The sequence below is a fragment of the Amblyomma mixtum genome, chromosome 5 (assembly GCF_055824585.1).
Source record: "Amblyomma mixtum isolate Tamu chromosome 5, ASM5582458v1, whole genome shotgun sequence".
In the NCBI taxonomy this organism is placed as follows: Eukaryota; Metazoa; Arthropoda; class Arachnida; order Ixodida; family Ixodidae; genus Amblyomma; species Amblyomma mixtum.
Window position 1 is genome coordinate 55,976,430 of NC_143016.1, and position 21,722 is coordinate 55,998,151.

Genomic DNA, 21,722 nt, shown 5'->3' on the forward strand with positions numbered 1-21,722 from the left:
GAATTGTTTAAATTAATCCTTAAGTTCTAGCAGAATTAATTCAAACTATTTTTTTTGTCACATTTTGTAAAACTGAAAGAAGCCGATAAAAATTCTTGGGTGCGCAAGGAACGTAAACCACGTGTGGAAAAAAAATGTGAGCTAGGAAAAATGATTTTCTGCGGCATATTCAGCCGTAACTTGCACATTGAAGTGGTCCAAGTAAAAATATGAAAGTGCCCTTCACATGCTGTGCTTCACAAGACAGGCGGGTGCGCTGGAATTCGTCACCTCTTCCGTTGCTTCCTTTGCACCTTTCTGCTACATCTTCTATATGCTTTATTCCATTTCCCCTTCGCAGTGCCGCTGCAGTGCTGCCTCTTACATGGGGACAGTTATAGCGCTGCGCAATCCCCATATTTCATCAATTCCACATCTTGCTTTCCTACAAGAAACCTTCGAAAATGCGATAGCGTTTGGAAGTTGGCCATAACCCAAATATCCTAAAGGACCCCCCAAATCATGTGAGTAGGTTCACCCCAGAAAATGGATTAAGGTGGATAAGTGGATGGATTAGATTAATGAGTGAGTTGGATGAGTAATCCCGCAAGATAATCAAATGGAAGTAGCTCGAGCATTCTAGTTCTCAAATTTTCAAATTTGGCGGTGCTGATGATGTCACCAACCTCTCGACCCATCAGGAAAGTTCGTTAACGGAGAAACCGGGTGGTTCTCGCAAGACGACAACCTAAATGCTACCGCATTAAAATAATAACCTTAATCTCTCCAATCCGAGCAGGCCAGTGTTCGTGCGGGTAAACAGCACAAAGCTCGTAATGTGAGCATCCGAAACTGCCATCAGGAAGCGCTCTTTGCGGTCAGGTAATAAGCAAAGTGAAAACCATTCCAATGGATTGTACCCTATGCCATTAGAACGAAACGGAGTCGGGTCCTTTCGTTAATTTCACGGTGCCTATGGAGGAAACACGTCAAGGCGAGCCAGCTGCTCGTCGGAGACCATACAAATAACAAAAATTAATAAGGTAAATTCCAAGTATCAAGTTCTTTACTTTTTCAGTGCATCATGTTTGGGGAGAAATAAAAGAAATCCATATCTAGTCATTAAGTATAAATACACTTATTAAGGCGCAAGAAAATTAGTTAAGCGTGAAAAATTTTCATAAATTTTTTGTTGCACTAAGTTTTGCTATCGTTTGCGAAATTAAGACGGCGGCCACGGCAGGAAAAATATTTTTTCGCCAAAGACCAGCTTTGAGAGTGCTTACCACAGTAACGTCATCTACCATAATTTCTAGGAAGAAATTTAAGATGGTATAGAGCGCGAAGCCTGGATCATTCGTCTTCGCCAGTCTACTACAAAGGTTGGCTGTGACCAGTGCTCGCAAGAACAAGGCATAGTGAACCAGTGCTCACAAACTGAGTATTTCGTGGCAGTACAGGTGACGAAAAACTTAAAGGTGCACTGAAGAGGAATCTGAACTTGTCTTTTTGCCGCGGGAACTCGATCTACACGTTCCTAGCATTCTTAGAAACTGCGACTTATTGCCCTGTATGGCCGATTTCCCAAATTAAATCGAATTAACGGCCGGCTCCCGCCCTTTTTTTTTTTAATTCTGCCTCGTACGGTGGGCGGAGTCGACCAACGCGTGGAGTGCCTTTCACCCAGTCCCGTGGCGGCTTGCCGCTCTGCCATCGGCGGAGTAATACGTAGTAGTCCGTAGTAGCAAATAGTCCGCGCGTATTTTTATTTCTGCGGGCTTATTTTGCGGCTATATTATCTGCGAATGAAATTATTTATTCATGTAAACCTAAAAAACAAAATAAAGCGAAAACAAAGCCTCCACGGAGCTGGCTGAAAGGAACTTCACGCGTTGGTCGACTCCGCCCATCGTACGAGGCAGAATTAAAAAAAAAGGGCGGGAGCCGGACGTTAATTCGATTTAATTAGGGAAATCGGCCATACAGGGCAATAAGTTGCAGTTTCTAAGAATGCTAGGAACGTGTAGATCGAGTTCCCGCGGCAAAAAGACAAGTTCAGAATCCTTTTCAGTGCACCTTTAAGATGAAACAAAAAAAGTGTCTGCTAATGCACCAGTTTTCACAGTATGAACTGCGCTTAAGTCAACCCAGGTATCCTCAAGGTGGCTACTCTGGTCGCGCGTACGTTGACTATACTCGATCTGTATTGCAGCAGTTCACTGCCATCCGTGCTTACCCGATGCTCGCGGCGACGGCGCTATACCCATAACTGAAGATACTACGCTTTCACGGTCAGTCTAATGGCTGGGCACCTTTTTCTATTGGTCTTCTGCTTTTTGCACCGAATCGCCCCGGCTATACTCGGGCGAGCTGAAGCCATCCGTCTCTCCCAGCTCGATCTGTCCCTTTGAACATACTGAGCTCTTAATGGACTTCTCTTTTTCGCTTTTGCACTTACACACGACCACCCAAAATGCTCCATCTGAAATAGAAACGAAGACGCGGCTCTGGCCGACTGACCCTAAAGTAATCCACCGTGTGGCAGACCGACAAAAAAATATAGGTTCACTTGGGTGGCTGCGAAGTGCGACTCAACTAAAATGATACTTATATCTACGGTTACGAAGTTTTTTGGAGATCGTCTAATTTATAGCGACAGGTGCTCATATGCCTATCGCATTTGGAAACGAGGCAAAAATTCGAAGGCACGAACTCGTATCTGACTATAGTTCTCGGTTGAGAGAAAAATCCCACTCCCTTCTCCCAACTATTCGGTGGAGGTTGTGTCTGAAACAAGTTACTTCACGAAATGTGCGTCGATCGATTGAGGCGCCACGCACGAAAAGTATTGTGAATCGGTGCACACGGCACGAAATTAATGGACGAATAAATATGTAAAACCTTCTCTAAGCTCATGGCTTCTCATGCAGTTTTAAGAAGTAAGCTCAATGCGCCGCCAAGAGTTGACACTGGGTTGCATGGCGTCGGGGTGGAGTTATCTTTATTTATTCTATCGAGTTCAAGCACTTGACCTTACGTTGTCAGGGTCTAAAATGAATTCCACATTGTGCGCAAGAGTATCTTACACCTATAGCTTCTGCAGGGGCTTCCAACCAAGAGGCTAAATACAGCGACAAGTTCGCAGCGGACGGCATATTTCGTTTATCGTGGGGCAGAAGTACCTGGAGTTTCCCAATACTGGAACGACCAGCTGTGTTAGAAGCTGCATTTGTTGTTCACTCCTTAGGTCGACGAACGATTCAATATTGTCTCGCACCGATACACACCCACAGGCAAAAAAAAAAAAAACAAAAAAACTGACGGTGACTTCAATTCACAAAACAGGATAGAAGGGGGCGAACAAACACCGCGCGGTGCAGAGGCATTCCAAATCGCCCCATCGTAAATAAATACGTGCATTGTAATCCGCCTGCAATTGCCGAAAAAAAAAAAACTGTAGAAGCATTACGCAACTCCGTCTCTAGTCACTATGGTCTGAAACTATTCACAGTAAGTTACAAATGTATTTCAGGAGGAGCCAAGTGCAGTTACTATCCAAATATCCAGTTTATGTGCACATTCACAAAAGTAACGCAATGCTTTTTACAGGCGTGTGCACAGGGGTGGCTGGGGAGGCAGTGCCCCCCCCTGGCGTGGAGAAGGGAATGCACATATTGTCAGATTTTCCCTTAATATAAACTGGAAAGACATGTGCACGCCTATGATGTTTTTATGAAAAGCCCTGTACTCCAACTGCATTGTTATTGTTTCTGCCCCCCTACCCTGTTTTTTTTCCTCTTGTCGTAAAAACCTGCAATGAAAACAACCCTAGAATGATCTTTTCAAGCATTCCAGTAAATAAGGCGGTGAATAGATATACGTTCGCAAAAACTTTTTGAAGGTCTCATTCCGAGACTAATAAAAGCCGAGCAGGCTAATTATTCCGTCAAATGATTTGTGATAAGCCCAATTCGTTTACAATGTAGTTACACTACGGCAATGCCCGCAGTGCTATACTCTCTTCTTCACGCGTTTTGTTTCTTTCTCACAAAACTCTCACAAGTAGGAACTTCATACGCGCTTATTTTACTTTCATTCTCACTGATATCCCCCAGAGAGAGCGCATCAGAGTTCATCACCCAATACTGCATGCACAAGCATCTGCATGCGTTTGACGGACGCTTTGAGTGCGCACACACGTGAACCGTTGCATAATCAGTGCTATCGGCCAATAGGTCTACATGGCAGCCGAGACAGGTTTCTGCGGCTTCATTGCGTTTTACAAAGTCGTGAAGGTACCTTGTTTCTGAAGGGGTGTACGTGTGGAAGTAGTAAGATAATATGTCTACTTAGGGCAGGCAGTGACCGCTCATCCGGATCATGAGAGGGAAGTGACTAGAAGGATAAGAATGGGGTGGAGCGCATATGGCGGGTTCTCTCACATCATGAATGGCAGTTTACCAATATTCCTCAAGAGAAAAGTATACAACAGCTGTATCTTACCGGTACTCACCTATATGGGGCAGAAACGTGGATGCTAACAAAGAGGGTCACGCTTAAGTTAAGGACAACGCAGCGAGCTACGGAAAGGAAAATGACAGGTGTAACGTTCAGAGATCTGAAGCAGGCGGAGTGGGTGAGGGAACAAACGCGGGTTAATGACATCCTAGTCGAAATCAAGAGGAAGAAATGGGCTTGGGCAGGGCATGTAATGCGAATGCAAGATAACTGCGGGTCTTTAAACGTAACGGAGTGGATTCCAAGAGAAGGCAAGCGTAGCAGTGGGCGGCAGAAAGTTTGCTGGGGTAAGGTGGCCGCAACTGGCTAAGGATAGAGTTAATTGGAGAGACATAGGAGAGGCCTTTGCCCTGCAGTGAGCGTAGCCAGGCTGATGCGGATGCATATGGGAGGTGTATTGCCCGAAAACTGCACGCCCACTATAGACGCCAGATGGGAGTGTTCCGAATTAATTCCGACCACCTGGGGTTTTTAGACGTGTACTGGGACTTCCGCATGGCAAAATGCAAAAAAAAAGTGTACTATGTGATGTCAGCGTCCATCACAACAAGCGACCGAGATTTGATCCAGCGGCCTTGGGCTCGTCGCCTTGTTTTGGAAGTGCTTTCGTGCAGGGTCGGTCCGCGAATGGGGATATGTTGCCGCAGCATTGCGACAGAAGTATACAAAAAAATCAGAGAGCCCGGGTGGCATAACCCACGTTACTAACTGCTACAGTTCGAAAACGGTTTAGTTTGCTTGCCTTTTAATCTCTAATCAGATAACCGCAGTGCGCAGACGCTAACTGGGTTTCAAGACTTCAGTGTAGTAAATTCCTGCACTCCGTGTGGACATGCACAGGCTGAAATATCGATGTGAAACAGCGTGACCTGATAAGCATCGGCCGGTGTTCCGGGAAGTGCACACTGGATAGCGCTACTTGGAAAAGAGGACAATTCTTAACCTGTAATTATTTTTTTTTATTTCAGCCTGCGAGCTCTTACACTTATTCTTCCTTGTCCGTGAACATGCTGATTAAGATCTATTAGATTTGGTCCGAAAACGAATGTAGTAGCGCGCGCAAATGGAAAAAAGAATGATTCCTGAAGCTCAGCGCGCGTCCAATAGCTCTTTGTACAAGATCTGTACGAAATTCGGCCTCTGACCAATCAGCCAGTACACGGTTCCACGCGTGCTGCTCCATACGAAAATAGAAGCAGACGTGAAAAATGTATCCCCCCCCCCCCCCCCCCCCCCCCTAAAAAAAAACGGCTTTTTTTTAGCTCAGATTCACAAGCTAAAGAAAACAAAAATGCCTGCGTGATATCGTTGTCCAAATCGTGACTACCGATCGAGCACCCACAAATAGCGGTTTTACACCATGGGCACGTAGTGACAAAATTAGACTGAGCGATGGGCTTGAGCAGAAACCGCTATATCTTCTAGTACAAAGTCGGGATGGAATCATATGGTCCCCACCTGAGAACACGAGTACGTTATATCCACACCAAATTATTGCCTACTGCAACTTCCCACTGTTAAGTGTTCTTCACGCGTGTGCAATATTTATATTCTGTAAAACGACGATAACGCCCGAAAAAAAAAAAAAAACTCGACCAACGAAGAAGGCCAGTTTTGCTCTCACCTCACACCAACGCACAACATAGCGGCGAGCAGATACAGCGTCATCCTCCGAGCCATGACCGGTAGCAGCAGCAAGCAGTCAACGAGCAACTAGTCGCGGAACCCTTTGAGAAGAACAATGTGTCGTCCCACGCAGAGCCTGCGAAATGCTATTTGCCTACAGCGGCCCGAATCTGCGCGCGCATCTCCTGCCTTCTCACGCACATGGGAAGTCGGCCAGGTGAGTGACGCTGGTGGGCAGGATCAAGGAAGCGGCGCTGTTCGCGTCTATCCATGCTATTAGTTCTGTGCAACGCGGGCGAAAGCCACACTTCAAACCCGCAATCAGCAAAACGAGTGCTTTCAATCACATGTGTCACTGCGCTCCTGAGCCTTGCTTCTCTCCGCTGATCTCAAGTTACTTATCTCGCACCAGTGTTGATCTGAGAGGATAACCGGCCGCTAGTTGGTTGTAAAACTAGGCCTAATAGCGACAAACGTTGTACTGTGCAGAAGAGAATATGTGGCGCTACTTTGTGCCGCGCACGTCGGAGAGAATGTGTTACGACGCGCTGCCAGCGTGGGCTTCATTGCATGCAACAGTGCGGAGTGACGTTCGCTGATATCGGCCCCGCGGTGTGTGGAGCCCGATAAGGACGCAGCCGCCAGGCGGCGACGGCTGGGCTGGCCCGTATTGTGTGTGGTCACCGAAGGCAGCTGACCGGCTATCGGCGCCCGCGCACACCTAGACGACGCCGATGCCGACGCCGCTGCTAGGCGCGGTAGGAACCTCTCTTTGTCGCAGATTGTAGATAACCGGCACAGGCCTCCTGCCAGTAATTTGTTCTTCTTTCTCTGTGCAACCCTCAACAGTCCCTTACGCACGGCGCGACTCGAAGTCCAAGACCTTCTCAGTAAAGGACTGAGAGCACAGCGGTCATCGCTGTACTCCACAAGACCTGCAGGGTAAACCTGCAAACAGCGACAGTCTCAAATGTATCGCTGAAAACGCTTTGCCAAAAGCAATCAAAGAAAAAAATGTAGCGAAAATACAAAGCAGCAGCGACGGTCTCGTTGTACAGCATCTGCCACATTTGTTAAATTCGAATGCAGGTACCGCGAAAAACCCACATATAGTGAATGGGCACTGGCGTCTCGTCTGCTCCTATGTGAAATGCTTGTAAAAGCATTCCCTGATCCGGTCTTTGACCATACCAATGCGCAGAACGATTCGGTATGCATATGACGGTCTCTGTCCGTGTTTGAAATCTGTGCGCTCAAACTCACACACGATGACATGAGTTCTTAGGGGCTACCCATTTAAACACATCGAAGCTTGGTCACTGGCAGTCCGACTGGCTAATGCATACCTCTGTTCACACTTTCTGCGCAAAATCTCCGCTATGTGGTCGAGGCAATCCATAAATGAGTACGGAAACAGAGTTTCGAACGCAATGATGTGATTTTCTTCATGGGCGCAAGGAGCTTTTTAGCAAGTTTCAGTTGCAGGCGTTGAGTGGAACACAATTGAACATGATTTTGAATGTTGTTCAAGGAGCCACTCGGCATTTCCAACCGCATGAAGTTACATTAATGTGCCCTCGACCCAATTATAGCGACGCCACTGAACCCTGTGGTTCTCAGGAACCACTAGTGGTTGCCGGCGAAGCGGACGTCATCAGGAACGTGGTAGTTCAGGCTGGTCGGTTGATCGTGACGTCAAAGAGCACTTCCGCGCTGACGCCGATCGAGATCGAAACTGCCGTTACCAAATCGTTTGCAATTAATTATTAATGCTGAGCACTATTGTTTTGAGATCATCTTCATGATTACTAGGCCCGTAGGCCCCTTTCAAGGCGAAAGACGGACAATAAAAATCGTGTGTGTGCCGCTTTAAGGGAAGACTCGGTGCCATAATTAGGCTGATCTCCCCGACACTGTTGCAGAGGCTTGGTGAAGGAACCCTCAAGCATAACTGGGATGCAGTTCTTGAAAACAACTTCTTGAGGCACTATGAACTCGAAACGACGGCTTCCACAACGTGTTTTTCTCACGCGCGCACGTTCCAACAAGACATGTCTGGAATTTCATGTCTAGCTTTCGTATAGTTTCTACTGTAGTGTCACAAAAAATCAACCCCGAGTATAGGACCCGCATACGAAACTGCATAGACGAAAGAACACTTTCGCTCTGCAGCTTCCCTCAAGCAATAAACGCCGGTACTTTATGATGTGAACGTCAAGTTGTGTTTTTCAGTGGCTATTTATTATTAAAAATAAAAATGGAAGGAAAAAGATGTTGCTAGCCGCGGCATCTGCCATAGAAACCTGAAGCACCTGAGCTGCGGCTAGCAGGAATAAAAGTTACAGGGAGAATGAAAGAAAGGGGGGAACGATAGAAGAAAGGATAGGGGTAGGACGGCAATATACCCTATGCACAAATACAGGATGACTGCATAAAACGGTCGCTCTTGGAGCCAGAGCCAGAAGAGTGGGCGGTCAACACAAGTTCACCGCTTCTAACAGCACTTGTCTAATGGTCACTGACTGCACGTACAACCTCCACAACCAACAATACATTTCACAACACAAGCTTTTACGCAGGTTTCAGAAGCGCGAACATTTCGCGCGTGCCCTGAAAGCACAGTGTTGACACAACAGGCGGTGATAGTTTCTTCACTGCTATGAAATTTCAGGCACTCTGTTGACGCATGACTTGTTTCTCCGATGGTGCTTTGATGAGCAGCGAGGCTTGGAGCCTTTCTTCTTTGTTTTTCGGGCACTTGAGAGGCGTCGAATGAACAATCTGAGATGCAACCTGTCTCATGACGTCTCGGGAAAAGAAGCACAGGTGTTCGTCCTAATCTCCCCGGCGATAGTGTGACCCTGCACGGACAAACGAAAACACACCGCGCGGCGCCAGAAGTACTCGCGTCCCGCAATTATCTAAATGACGCCGACGCCTGATACGGAGCCGTGTACACCCACTCCGTGAGGTCATAGCGCGCTGTCCGTGTCCGAACGGAATTTACCACCTCGTGTGTGTTCTACAGCTGTGCACGGGCCAAAATGAGACATGAGCTATGCTAACACGCTGAATGCGTCATGCGTAAACTTGGTCGTTGCGATCATGTCAGTGGTCATCATTAGCACGGATGTGGGTGATGACAGAATTCTTGTTGCGTTTTGCTCAGTACTTGCATTTTACTCCTTTTTTGTTAACTGTTTCGCGAATCCATCAGTAGTAATAATCATTAGTTTATTATAGCAATAATTTATTTAGGTTTTGATCGCCTAAGGAAAAAAATTTTGGGGCGGCCAACTAAGCTGACGTGAATTTCAGCATCTGCTGTATGTGCTAGGGGGACGTAAAAGAATTGCTCTAAGAGAGCGTGTTCGGAGGTTCAGTTGCGAGCTTATTTAATCCTAACAATGACTGTTAAATGGTCTCATGGTCCATTTATGCTTCCTGTTTATTGGATGGCCTTGTTGCGGACCTAATTCAAGCGGTCGACGACCCGAACATTACGAATATGTAAACATTTTTAAAGATTTGTAAAGATTTGAAATTGAATTCAAAAGGCAAGCCATGTGCGAGCTAAACGCAGAATAAGATTTCGTTGCGTGCTGAAGTAATGAATTCCAGTTGGTTTAAATCCGCAGCAAGTGATCTCGTATGTGCCCCCGACTTGGGCATACAAAATACTATATGGTTTATGGGGTTTAATGTCCCAAAGCGACTCAGGCTATGAGGGACGTCGTAGTGAAGGGCTCCAGAAATGTCGTCCAGCTGGGGTTCTTTAACGTGCACTGAAATCTCACAGCGCACAGGCCTTTAGTATTTCGCCTTCATCGAAATTCGACCGCGTAGCCGGGATCGAACGCGCGTCTTTCGGGTCAGCAGCCGAGCACCATAACCACTGAGCTACCACAGCGGCCGATAACAGAAATTTCAGCAGTGCTTCCGTCCGCAGGTCTTCGGTCCACTGAAGCCTGCTGATGCTTAATTTGAGTGTGGAACCATTTTGCGCAAGATTATCGACAAGTTCAAATGAAGAATAATTCGGTGCGCTTCCGCTGCGCTGCGTAAGCCGCGAAACTCAGCGAGAGCAAATGTAAATGTTTCCCCCTTTTTTATTTTTGTATTTGTGCCCTTTTTATTCCTTCATTAATCGCTCTCTTCATAGGCATGGTCCATGTGAACACCCACTATGATACTTACTTCCATCGCACTTTTCATAACTACTTATAACGCTTAGATAGACGCGCACAGAGCATTCGAAGGGCGTTTCGAAGCACTTAGCGGTCTCATATATGTATACGATATGGCGTCCTACCCGATGAGTAGGACTTCGCCGCGGGCGGGATCGAACCTATATCTCGAATAACGGTTTCACATGAATGGATGTCTCAGTTTCCGTACACATCGGCGGTTAAGAAGTACATTATATCGGTTGCCATTTCTTTTACTGCGCTATTTATTCGTGCTGTATTATTTTGCCTGTTTGGGGCGGGAAGGAAAGGGAATGACAGTTCGAGGCTGGCAATATAACGGTAGGGCGTCAACCAAAAATGAATGGTTCGGAAAAAAGATAATTGAAAATATGCCTTCTGGTTTTTAGGGCGGAATGAAAAAGGAAAAGCTTCTCTCCGACCAGTGACGAACGGTTGAGTGCCATATAGGAAAGAAGACAGCACGCCAACGATGATTTGCAAACGATAGAGTTTCGCCAGTTGCATGCAACGTTGTGCGTGACGATGGCGTACGCTTCCAAGAAGAATAGTGGCGCATTGTGCCAAGAAGCTTTGTGCGATCAAGTGCTCGTCTAGACGGCATTATCAATTAGGAAAAGACAGGCAAAGTCTTGTTATCAAGAACCGATAAAAAATGAAGTTCTATCAAGAACGGCTGCATTTATATTGGCTCCTAGGGGTTATCACTTGAAGCTTGATGGAAGCCTTCGAACGTGTCCCCGAGGCTAGGTGTATAACAGTGTGGTACCTATAACCATTGAAAGCCCCGTTGGGTCGTAATGGCTGTTTTTGTGACCTAGAGGAGGCGCCTCAATCGAGCCAAGATGGCGGATGAAAAAAGTACTGTACGTTGTTGTGACCAGCCTATAGATGTAAAATGAGTCTTCTTCGTAATTTACACGTTTGATTCACGCTGCATGCGCAGTTATTATTTGTGGTGATGCTAATGGTAAACGAGACCCAGCGACTGTCATTTTGCTGGCCCTAAAAGAAAGCAATGTAAAGAAGTTCAGTAGCCATGTTAGCTTGAATTAGATTTTTTGAAGCTACTCTCTATTATAAGGATCCGAGGCCACAAAATTCACTTACAGAACGGCTACTGCAAGATAATTAAAGATCTCTAATTATGCATACAAAAAGAGCGGGTGGAACCAGCTTCTAATTTGATACAAACTGTTTTTGCAGGGCTACATATACCACTTCTTCACCCGGTTGGCTCTCCTTCATTCTATCAGTTGTAAGCTCTCGGACAAAGGTAGGCAATACGACCTGAGACCAGTGTAATGCAACGACTCTTTTCTCCGCTTTTATCTTATCTTTAGCATCCGCGTGCGTGAGTGCTTGGTGCTGGCGATAGCTGGTCTAGGGACAAAGCACGGAAATGATAAGGATGATATCAAATTCACATAAAATCCTTATGATGCTACCAACGAGAGCAAAGAGCCACATATCACAGAGTTATAGTGTCATTGTTACTGCCGAGACAGCCCCTGTGCGCACAAATTGAATAGTCCGTGATCGTGAAGTGCGTCTCGTATTTATTCAGGCCATTCCAAGTCAGGACGATTTATCACTGTAGAAATAAGCTTGCTGCCTGGCAAAAACTGTGTGTTTATAGTGCTTGCCAGTAGAGAATTATTAGAGCTTATTAGAGAGAATTATAAATTTTTAGGTCCAAAGCCGCATTTGGGTTATCTGAGCCCGCCATAGTTTAATGATTGGTGTTAATCAATATCCTCTAGAGCTTGTTGTATGGAAGAAAACATCAGCACTCGACCATTTTTGCAATTAGTGTGCATTGTATTGCATCCCCAGCAGACGATATCGAACCCTCGACCTCGTAATCAAAAGTAGGAAGTCATAGCTGAGCCACTGCTGCTCATCAACTAACAAAAAAATAAAACTGTTTAACCCTCATTTACTTGACAGAAGACGTGCCAAGTAAACCCTGCTTAAGCCTTTAAAGGTGTAATGAAAGCCAAAACTCCCACATTTCAAGCACAACTTCTGTGTTGAGGGTATTTAGATTATCGGCGCACACGTCTTTTCCAGAAAAGTGCACCTTCACAGAAATTACCAGTGGAGCAGTGTTTGTGTGCAAGGTTGTTTTAACATTTTCTGAACATTTTCACAGCGTTTCTTCAAGCGTTCATCCAACAAGGCTTGAATTCATTTATAAATGTCTGTTAAAGGATACACGTAGCCTGATTCGTGCTGCTGAATTTGCTGTTTGTATCGCCGCACTTTCTAAACTGAGTAAACTATCTTATCCCAACGATGTGGCGCTGCCGGCTTCAGGAGCGGCGCCGGTATCTGAATGATACAATCTTAAAGAAAAGTATTTCTTCCATGAATACAAATGATGAGCACTGCTGTACTTCATACCGGGTTTGTGATATCCTTGCTTGTTAGCTTCAATCACCTCAGCAGCGTTGTGATTCTCATTCCAATGACGTCTTACCGCGGTTATTTGTGGGGAATGTGAGCTATTAATTTTTCGTTGTGTGCACTGAAGAGGAGGCTGGTTAAGTATTGATAAGTAGCGAACAAACGTGCCGGAGTAAAGGTTTGTCAAACTCCTAGTCATACAGTTCTAACAGAACAAAAGCTGGCGATCGATGATAGCGGCTGTAGATGCGGGAAGGTGGTTCTGATATTTTGTTGTCTGAGGGCGAAAAGAATGAGTGAAATATTCAGTTTAAAAAAGGGAATACTGACCTCACGGAGAGGATAATCATTGCGATTAAACGTGTGAGGGAGGAACAAAAGACCTCGTGCAGCCTGCGCTCACGGCAAGTTACTTTGTGAAATAAACAGTCTATAGCCATAATGATTGAAAAAAATTGGCAGAGGCTTAGTTTGGTTAAGCCTAGTGGATTGCGAAAGCAAGGACGCTGAACTTGTAGATGCACCCAGATCAAGAGATGTTGAACGCATTCGCCTGGCTGCATAATATGCACGCCGTTTAGCTAAACGTTGTTACCGCTCTTCATCCGTTTCTTCCGCACGCCGCCGCTTCTTAGCTGCAGCACATCGTTGCAGCTTCACCTTAGGTTGCATGACGTCACGTGGAGCGAGCGCCTCCCCCACGGCAGCGGCGCGTGGAGGATTCGCTGGGACGATCGCGACGAGCCGAGTTGGGGGGGGGGGGGGGGGGGGGGGGGGGCTTTTCCACAGCTGGCATGACGTCACACATAGGTTACGCTAAAGGTCAATGGTGGTTTCTCCGGGACGACGGCCAAGAGCGGAAACCTCGAGCAGTATTGTTTTCGCAATAAAAGTACTTCACAAGGAAAACGCACTGGACAAAACTGAACGGCTTACGCTATGCAATAGCATCGTATGTTCCTCTTGACACTCGTTTTGAGCGACAGATATAGGAGGTTCGTTGTGGAAAATTCAAGCGCTAGCAAACAAAGACAAAGAGGGGGGTACACAGCGCTTACTCACAATTAAATATTTTTTATTCAGAAACTTCAATACATGCTCAAAAACTAACAAGAATCCATAGCCATCCCACGCCACGCTTTGAACTTTAGGCGGGAAAACATTAAAATTCCAGTCGCAAGTCCTGTCTTAAGTTCGGCACGTGGCGAGTGATTGCTATGCGTTGTTAGTTGTTGTGTATGTAATGAAGTTTCTGAATAAAAAAATCTTTAGTTGCGAGTAAGCGCTGTGAGAACGCAAGCTCTGCCCTGCCGACGGAGATCCTTCGTCAGATGGTGAGTCGGCGACACCCGAGCCGCCCGCGTGCGTAGATAGTGATATGTGAGGAGAGGAAGAGGAGGGCGCGTGAAGACAATCGACTCGGGTGTTGGATACGAACGAAGCAAGACCGCCTTTTGTTAACCATTCTCCCTTTGTAACGGGAAGCCAAATAAACGTCTCTGAATTGTTTCGCTAACATCTGTATCCCCCCCCCCCCCCCCCCCCCTCCCCCAATCCCTTCCCCTGCTGTCTGCGTCTTTGACTGCTAGCTCTCGACTTTTCCACGATGAACGTGCACCAACTTGCTCAGTTTTCTACCCCGTTGCAATTAAGATACAGGAGGGACTTTTCCCTGGGTATCCTGCGTCAACTTTGGTGTCGTAATACTCCGCAAGCGAAAGCTTGGGCGTTCGCCCTTTGCTCACAGGCGGTGCTTCTTACGTGAGTCTCATACGGCCGCTGTCGGAGTGCCACTATGAGGTGCCACTATAGCCGTTCCTCCTTCACCATGGGCTAAATGGAGAAGCCTGGAATTTTTAAAATCACCATTATCAGCAGCCCGACTACACCCACTGCAGGACCTCTTGATACCTCTAGTTGACCAGGTCCTGTGCCAGCTGCGACCACCTTATCTCTTCAAACTTCCCCATACCCACCATTTCTGGACGATAGCATTTTTTAACGGGAATGAGTTTATAAACGAAATTTTTCATAAATTGTAAGGTTTCACTATAACAGTCAATATATCTGCAGATCTGCCCTCAGCTGCCTTGAATTTTTTCGCTACTAACCGTTTTGCTACCCTCAGAAACGTTCTCCATTTGGTTTCTACGGCAGGATTAAGATCTCGATGCGAGAGAGGGAAAAACTTTAAAAGAAAGGTTTTGCTACGCACCGAAAGAATGAAACATTACCTTCAATCTTTCCGTATACAATACCTTACAATATTCCATTATTAAAAATTTTTGTCAGAGAATGCTGGACATGTCTCATTCGCCCACATAACCTTCTGCCGCCCCTTGTTACGCCTGCCTTCTCTTGGAACCCAGTCCATTGGTTATCTTGAATTCGCATTATATGCCCTTCCAAAGTCTATTCCTTGTTGATTTCTGTTAGGGTACATCCTGACAGACTCTGCTCGCTTCCTGACTCTCAACGCTGGACCTATCCTTTGCTTTTCATAGCTCGCTGCGTTGTCGTAAATTTAAGTGGAACCCTCTTCGTCAGCCACCACACATGCCCCAAATGTGAGTACCGGTAAAAAGCAGCTGTAATATCCATGATATGAGAGTACCTGCCAAATGAGCTCCCCCAAGTATTAATATTCTAGAGATTTTGCTCTCGTGGTCCAGATCTGTGGTCCCTTCCCCTCAATTTAGATGTATCCCTTATCACTTCCAGCGCCTGGATATACCAATCGCAAAACTGCTTAACATTAGCTTAGTTTTCTGTATATTAATTTTTAGACCTACCATTCTGCTTTACCTGTCTAAGTTATTGATCATGTTTTATAATTTGTCCTCTGAGTTACTTAGCAAGACAATGTCATCAGCGAAGCGCAGATTACTGAAGTGTTCTGCATTAACTTTTATGCACAGCTGTTCTCAATCTAGGTCTCTGAACACCTCCTGTAAACAGGTGGTGAATAGCACTGGAGAAATCGTGTCTCCTTGCCTGACACCCTTCCTCATTGGAATTTTATTGCTCACTTTATGGAGGACTATTGCAGTTGTGCAATCGATATAGATATCTTCCTGTATTTTTACATACGGCTCTTCTACACCCCGATTCCGTAATGCCTGCAGCGACTCCTGAGGCTTCGACTGAGTCAAAAACTTTCTCGTAATCTGTGCAGGTTATATATAAGATTTGGTTATACTCTGCGAATTTCTCTATCACCTGATTGATAGTGTCAATATGGTCTGTTGTCGTGTAGCCTTTGCGAAAGCCTGCCGGATCTTGGAGATTGGAGCCTAAGGTTCTGCCGATTATATATAGTGGTTACTTTAGCGAATACCTTCTAGTCTACGGACGGTAAGCTGATCGTTCTGTAATTTTTCACGTCCTTGACGTCCTCTTTCTTACGAATTAAGATAACGTTTGCGTTCTTCCGAGGTTCCAGTACGGCCGAGGTCATGAGCCATTGTGTATACCTTGCGTATTTTTTTTTGTTGTTAGATTCACCTAATGGACAGCGGGTCTCGTTCGCAGCTCTTGATGTCTCCTTTTTTGAAGCGTATCTGCCCGAGAGAACGAGTCCATACAACCGGCCACTTGAGACGCGTTCACGTGCTAGACGCGCAGATATCGAGAGCTTTCGCCGCCTCCCCTCGGTGGACACGTTGCCGAGCGGCAAAAAGATACCGGAAACATCCGATAGCTAGCGAGCGGCAGTCCGGTAGTCTAAGGGGAGCGTGTAATGTAGTGCACGTCTCTGGCCGCTTTCACTGAGAAGCAGGGATAGGCGGGAACATTCCTGCAAGTGCGGGATCATTTTAACACCCGACGTTTTCTTTCTTGCGCAGTCAGTATACTACGTGAGGATGAAGCCCATCTTGCTGACGCTGTGTATGCTGTTCGCCGGCGCTCAGGCGTGGTTCGGCTCTCCAATGCGTAGAGTCTACAACGGGTGAGTGAGTTCTTCGAGCGGCCTCGAAGCAATCGCTACGTGAAGGACTGTGTTCAGAGTTGGACGGAGATAGATGCCTTCCTTTGGGTTTTTGATGATGCACTGTGATAGCAGAGCCAAACAGCACTGCAACAGCGGCTACACTAATTCGGATGTGAAAATTTATTTTCGTGGGTTAGAGAAAGTTTTCTGAATAGTTAGCTGGTGAATACCCCAGCTGGTTCTCCAGGTTCAGGCCCAGAATGCGAGAGCGGTAATCGCAAGCGGGTAACTGGCAAATTTGTTTTCGTTTTTATGCTGGAGCAACACTGCGGGTTACAGGACGCACCTTATGGTGGGCTCCGGATTCATTTTGGTTACACGGTGTTCTTGAGTAAGAGCATGCTGGCCGCAAGCACCTGCTTTAGCTGCTCCAGTTCTCCAGTGGGTGCGACAAAGAAGGCCACGTGACACATGCGCCGCCCATTGACATAAGCTCGTAGGTACGACTGCATGCCCTCCTCGCTCATTTTCGCTCATTTTAGGCATGAAACCTCCCAATACTGTGGTCAGGCATCAAGGTCTTACTTCCGATCAAAATTTGAATGCGATGCACCCTATAGCAAAGGGACAGGGACAAGGAAAGCACAACAGGACAGGTTTCATTACTTGTGCCTTCCTTGTTGCTGTCTATTTTGCACCGTCTTCAGAACCAACCTTAGATATAAACCAACTAGCCCAAACCAAACTACTTCTTGATTTATAGCAGTAACTAACTCGCGGTGGGCGTACAATTCGGAAGCGAGCTCGAAAAGTCCAAGGTGGAAGCGGAGGATGTAGTTATACGTTAGAAGCTTATAGTTTAGCATTACTATTGCCACTCTGCGGTTCATTATGAAACGGGAAGCCTCATCCCACTCTTTCCTCGACCAGGCCAGAGAGGAACCACAGAGCGTCGTCGGAGGAGGGCGACGTGGGAGAGCCGCTGTTCCTGACGCCGCTCATCGAGGCTGGTGAACTGGACAAGGCGCGCAACCTGAGCCGCGTCGGCTCGCTCGGGGACGTGCAAGACTTCCCAGGCTATTCGGGCTTCCTCACCGTCAACAAGGAGTACGGAAACAACCTATTCTTCTGGTTCTTCCCGGCCAAGGTAGACTGCCCAAGCACCCCGTCATTTACTTTGTCATTAGGAACGGATGTTGAGTAAAAATATAGCCTAGCAGTTATACGAAGACCCGCTCAATCTACCGGTTATTCACAAGGCACCTGTTTTACTGATATCTGAATAGTGCTGTACTATCGGGGACAAAAGTGGTACACTCCACGCGGCGGGAGGCGGATGGTAAACTGCATTGCAACGCCATCTACAGGCGGCATCTGGGATCGAGGCAGCCACTGCGTGACCTTTATTATCAGCAGGCATGCCGCTTGGATCGTTTCAATGTTTCGTTCTTAAGATCGCCAAAATGCCGCAGTTTTCCGTTGCTCCGGCTCCCGCCGCGTGGAGTATCCCACTTTTGTCCCCGATATGTTGCGGATTCACCGCGATGAAGTCAGCTGGTTGCATTTACCAATTGCGCAGTCTTTTTTACAGTAAACGCATTTCAGGTGTCTCATTTTAGCAAGAGGACGTTTTTTTAAAAGCCCATTTGAACGCATCCCTTGGCTGTTCACTTTCAGCACTCCAGTCAGATCAATCAATCAATCGAGGCTGAGCTTTCGCATGCAGTCAGTCACGGCTGTTGTTCACAAACGGTGGCGGTAGGAGCGAAATCAGCCCTTGTCTCCATGTCACAGCTCAGTGGCCTAGCTATAGTCAGATACAACTCAAGAATGAAGCCGCAAATGTTCCTCGAAGAGGGCCTATAGTGGCTACCGATTTTCATGACGTGGCGGTTCCCTCGGTCTCAATCCGCTGTGACGGTAATTTATAAGGGAATTAACCACGAATTAACCATAGCGTTATGAAAAATGGTCGACTATATTGGCCAGAGAGCCCCCTTCCAAGGAAACAGTTTCCACTTCATTGTTGAGTTATCCGACAATGGGTAAACAGACCTGAAAGCTTTTTTCATTGCCCAAGAGAACGCCTCAGTGGGCAACCGCGAGCAGCGCCTTAGCGTTGCCCGTGACGAATGCACTACTGTATTTTCTCAGGCACTTAAGGATAATTCTTGCTCTGTGAAACCTGTTAACGATGTTCTCCGATTCTGCGGCGTCGTTGGCGCTTTGGCTTCGCCCTAACCGCGCACCACGCTGATTGGCCAGCATAGAGTAACATTGTGCATGACGTCATTGCAACGCGCCGTGATAATGCGCCGCGGTGAGTTTTCCGAACACAGTGGCGAAACGAGCTGCAGCATATATTCACGCCACTCACGCTCTTTATGAATAAAAAATATATTCACCACCGCGAATAGCTTGCGCTGTATCTCAAGTGACACAGTAGTAGCTACGATCTTGAGCAAATTTCTCGTCAGTAGCACGGCATATTGTATTAGTATATGTGAAGTCTAACGACCTGAGCCTGCACCCAGGTATGAGAGGTGTTATAGCGGAGGGCTCTGGACTAATTGCGATCGCCTGGGGCCCTTCAGGTACACTGCACAGTAAAAAGGCAGTTTTGCACTCCGTCTCCATCGAAATGGGATCGCCGCGGACATGGTTCGGTTCTGTGACCTCGTGTTTCTGCAGAAAACCTTAAGCACTGAGCCAACTGTGCAGTTTCTGGGATCGCCGCGGACTTGGTTCGATTCTGTGACCTCGTGTTTCTGCCGAAAACCTTAAGCACTGAGCCAACTGTGCGGTTTCTGTTAGAGTGAATACGTCAGGTGCAGGGTCAGGGTGTACCCCATGCAACAGCACTATGGGGTGCGTCTTTCGCTGTAAACTACACCAACTGTTCGCCTTCCTCTGCAGGAGAACCCGCAGAACGCTCCCGTCGTGCTGTGGCTGCAAGGCGGACCCGGCGGCTCCTCGCTGTTCGGCCTGTTCGTGGAGCACGGGCCGTACCGCGTCTCAAAGGGCGGCGTTCCCAAGCTTCGGGACACAACCTGGGCGCAGCGCTACTCGATGCTCTACATAGACAACCCGGTGGGCGCCGGCTTCAGCTTCACGCAGGATGACCGCGGCTACGCGCGCAACGAGGTGGACGTCGGCAGGGACCTGCACGAGGCCCTCCAGCAGTTCTTCACGCTCTTCCACGAGTACGCGGGCAACGACTTCTACGCGACGGGGGAGTCCTACGCCGGTGGGTGACGCTCGATAGCGAGCACTGATTTTGACTCTGGTCGAATGAGAAAGAATTAGGAAGACACTTTATTATTATTCCTATTACAAAGATATTATAGTACTTGTAATTCACATTTCTGACATGTGCATAGTGTCTGTTGGCTGCTAAGAGAAGGCCAAACCTTCGGTGGGCAGTTTTTTGTTGGCGGCACTATAGTGTCCTGATTTGAATCCTGAATAGAAGCGTTTATTAAGCATAGCTTCCCCCTCTCCCACAGCTGTTTCCCAGTGAATAGTGGCGAGACGGTTGATTATGCTTTTCCTGCAGCCCAGTATCGAGCATTCTATGCTGTTTTTGACTCCCTGAACAGAACTTGAACCATATTCAGAAAAAGGGTGCTCATAAGAGGGTACATACTCGCTTACTCACCTCATCAATTTCAGTACGAACTAGCTGTGAGAAAAGAACAAAAGAAAAGAAAACGCAACTCGTGCTGCGATAACTGAATTAATGGGGCACTGACCAAGCTTTCCCAAGACAATTCTGTTCCTCTCCAGATCCCTTGCTGGTATAGGGCAATCCTGGCGAATTCAAAGCCATTCATAAAAGTCATAGCGTAAGCGAATGAATTTCTGTCGCGTGGATTTGACACTCACGTCGCTTAATCGTTCTTTGTCACCTCCCTGCAGGAAAGTACGTGCCGGCAATAGCTCACGCAATCGACACAGCCGTGGAACCCAGAGTCAAGGTCAACCTGCGGGGTATTGCCATCGGAGACGGCATGGTTGACCCGGAGACCATGTGCGACTACGCCGACTTTCTGTACCAGATTGGACTGGTAGACAGGCGACAGGCAGATTACATAAGAAAGAAGACAGATGAAGCCGTCGACGACATTAAGCACGGGCGCTACCTGGACGCGTTCCTCATCTTCGATGAACTCATCAACGGAGACATCACCTCGCAGCCATCGTACTTCAAGAACGTCACCGGGCTCGACTTTTACTACAACTTCATCCTGTCCAGAGAGCCCAAGTGCTTCGGCTATTATCACTCCTTCGTCGATTCGCCTGTCGTTCGCAGGGCCATCCACGTGGGGAACCTGACCTTCAACAACGGCGACGAGACAGAGAACCACCTTCGGGAAGACATCATGCAGTCCGTGAAGCCCTGGCTCGCCTCGCTCATGGACAAGCCCCAATACAAAGTGCTCATATACAACGGGCAGCTGGACATTATCATCGCATACCCCTTGACGGACAACTTCGTCATGAGCATACCGTGGTCCGGCAGGGCAGCCTTTGACAAGGCACCACGCATGATATGGAAGAAGCCAAGCGGAGTTGGCGTGGCAGGCTACGTACGGAAGGTGGGAAACTTCACGCAAGTCCTTGTCAGAGATGCCGGACACATCCTGCCTTATGACCAGCCAGAAGTTGCCTTGGATCTCATCACCCGCTTCATCGACGACAAGCCTTTCTCCTTGTAGTGCATCATCCGGGGTGAGAATGTGAAAATGCTGCTAAGAAGCGGTCTTGTCGTGGACACAGGTAGAAAAAAGCAAAGAAGCTGAGGGCAAGTGAGATTTACCGCAAAAAGATGTCGCCGCGAGAAGTCATGCAGAGCGACTTCGAGCATACAGAGGCGCGTTTTGCTTCCAGTGTCGCTTCGAGCGACGCCGCAAGGGTGCCCGTTTCCATACTTTAAAATTATCTGAGAAAATAAATCAAATAAAAAATGTCTGCTCACAGAAACTGCCCCTAAAGTAGATCCTTCTTCTTGCGCATATCTATCCAAACAATCAGCGAGACATAAGAATAAA

At 47.2% G+C, this 21,722-nt stretch overlaps 1 protein-coding gene across 2 annotated transcripts in view; it reads left to right on the top strand.

The window, feature by feature from the left end:
* The window catches only part of LOC149342227 (putative serine carboxypeptidase CPVL), a 147,046-nt gene extending 125,392 nt beyond the window's left edge, over positions 1 to 21,654 (top strand). For both annotated transcript variants that reach the window (XM_089544555.1, XM_089544556.1), the window contains 4 exons: positions 16,586 to 16,689; positions 17,602 to 17,818; positions 19,588 to 19,918; positions 20,590 to 21,654. In XM_089544555.1, the coding sequence (XP_089400681.1) occupies positions 16,586 to 16,689; positions 17,602 to 17,818; positions 19,588 to 19,918; positions 20,590 to 21,389 (1,452 nt within the window). In that variant the 3' untranslated portion in view covers positions 21,390 to 21,654. The remainder of the gene's footprint in view (positions 1 to 16,585; positions 16,690 to 17,601; positions 17,819 to 19,587; positions 19,919 to 20,589) is intronic.
* Positions 21,655 to 21,722: the final 68 nt, after the last annotated feature.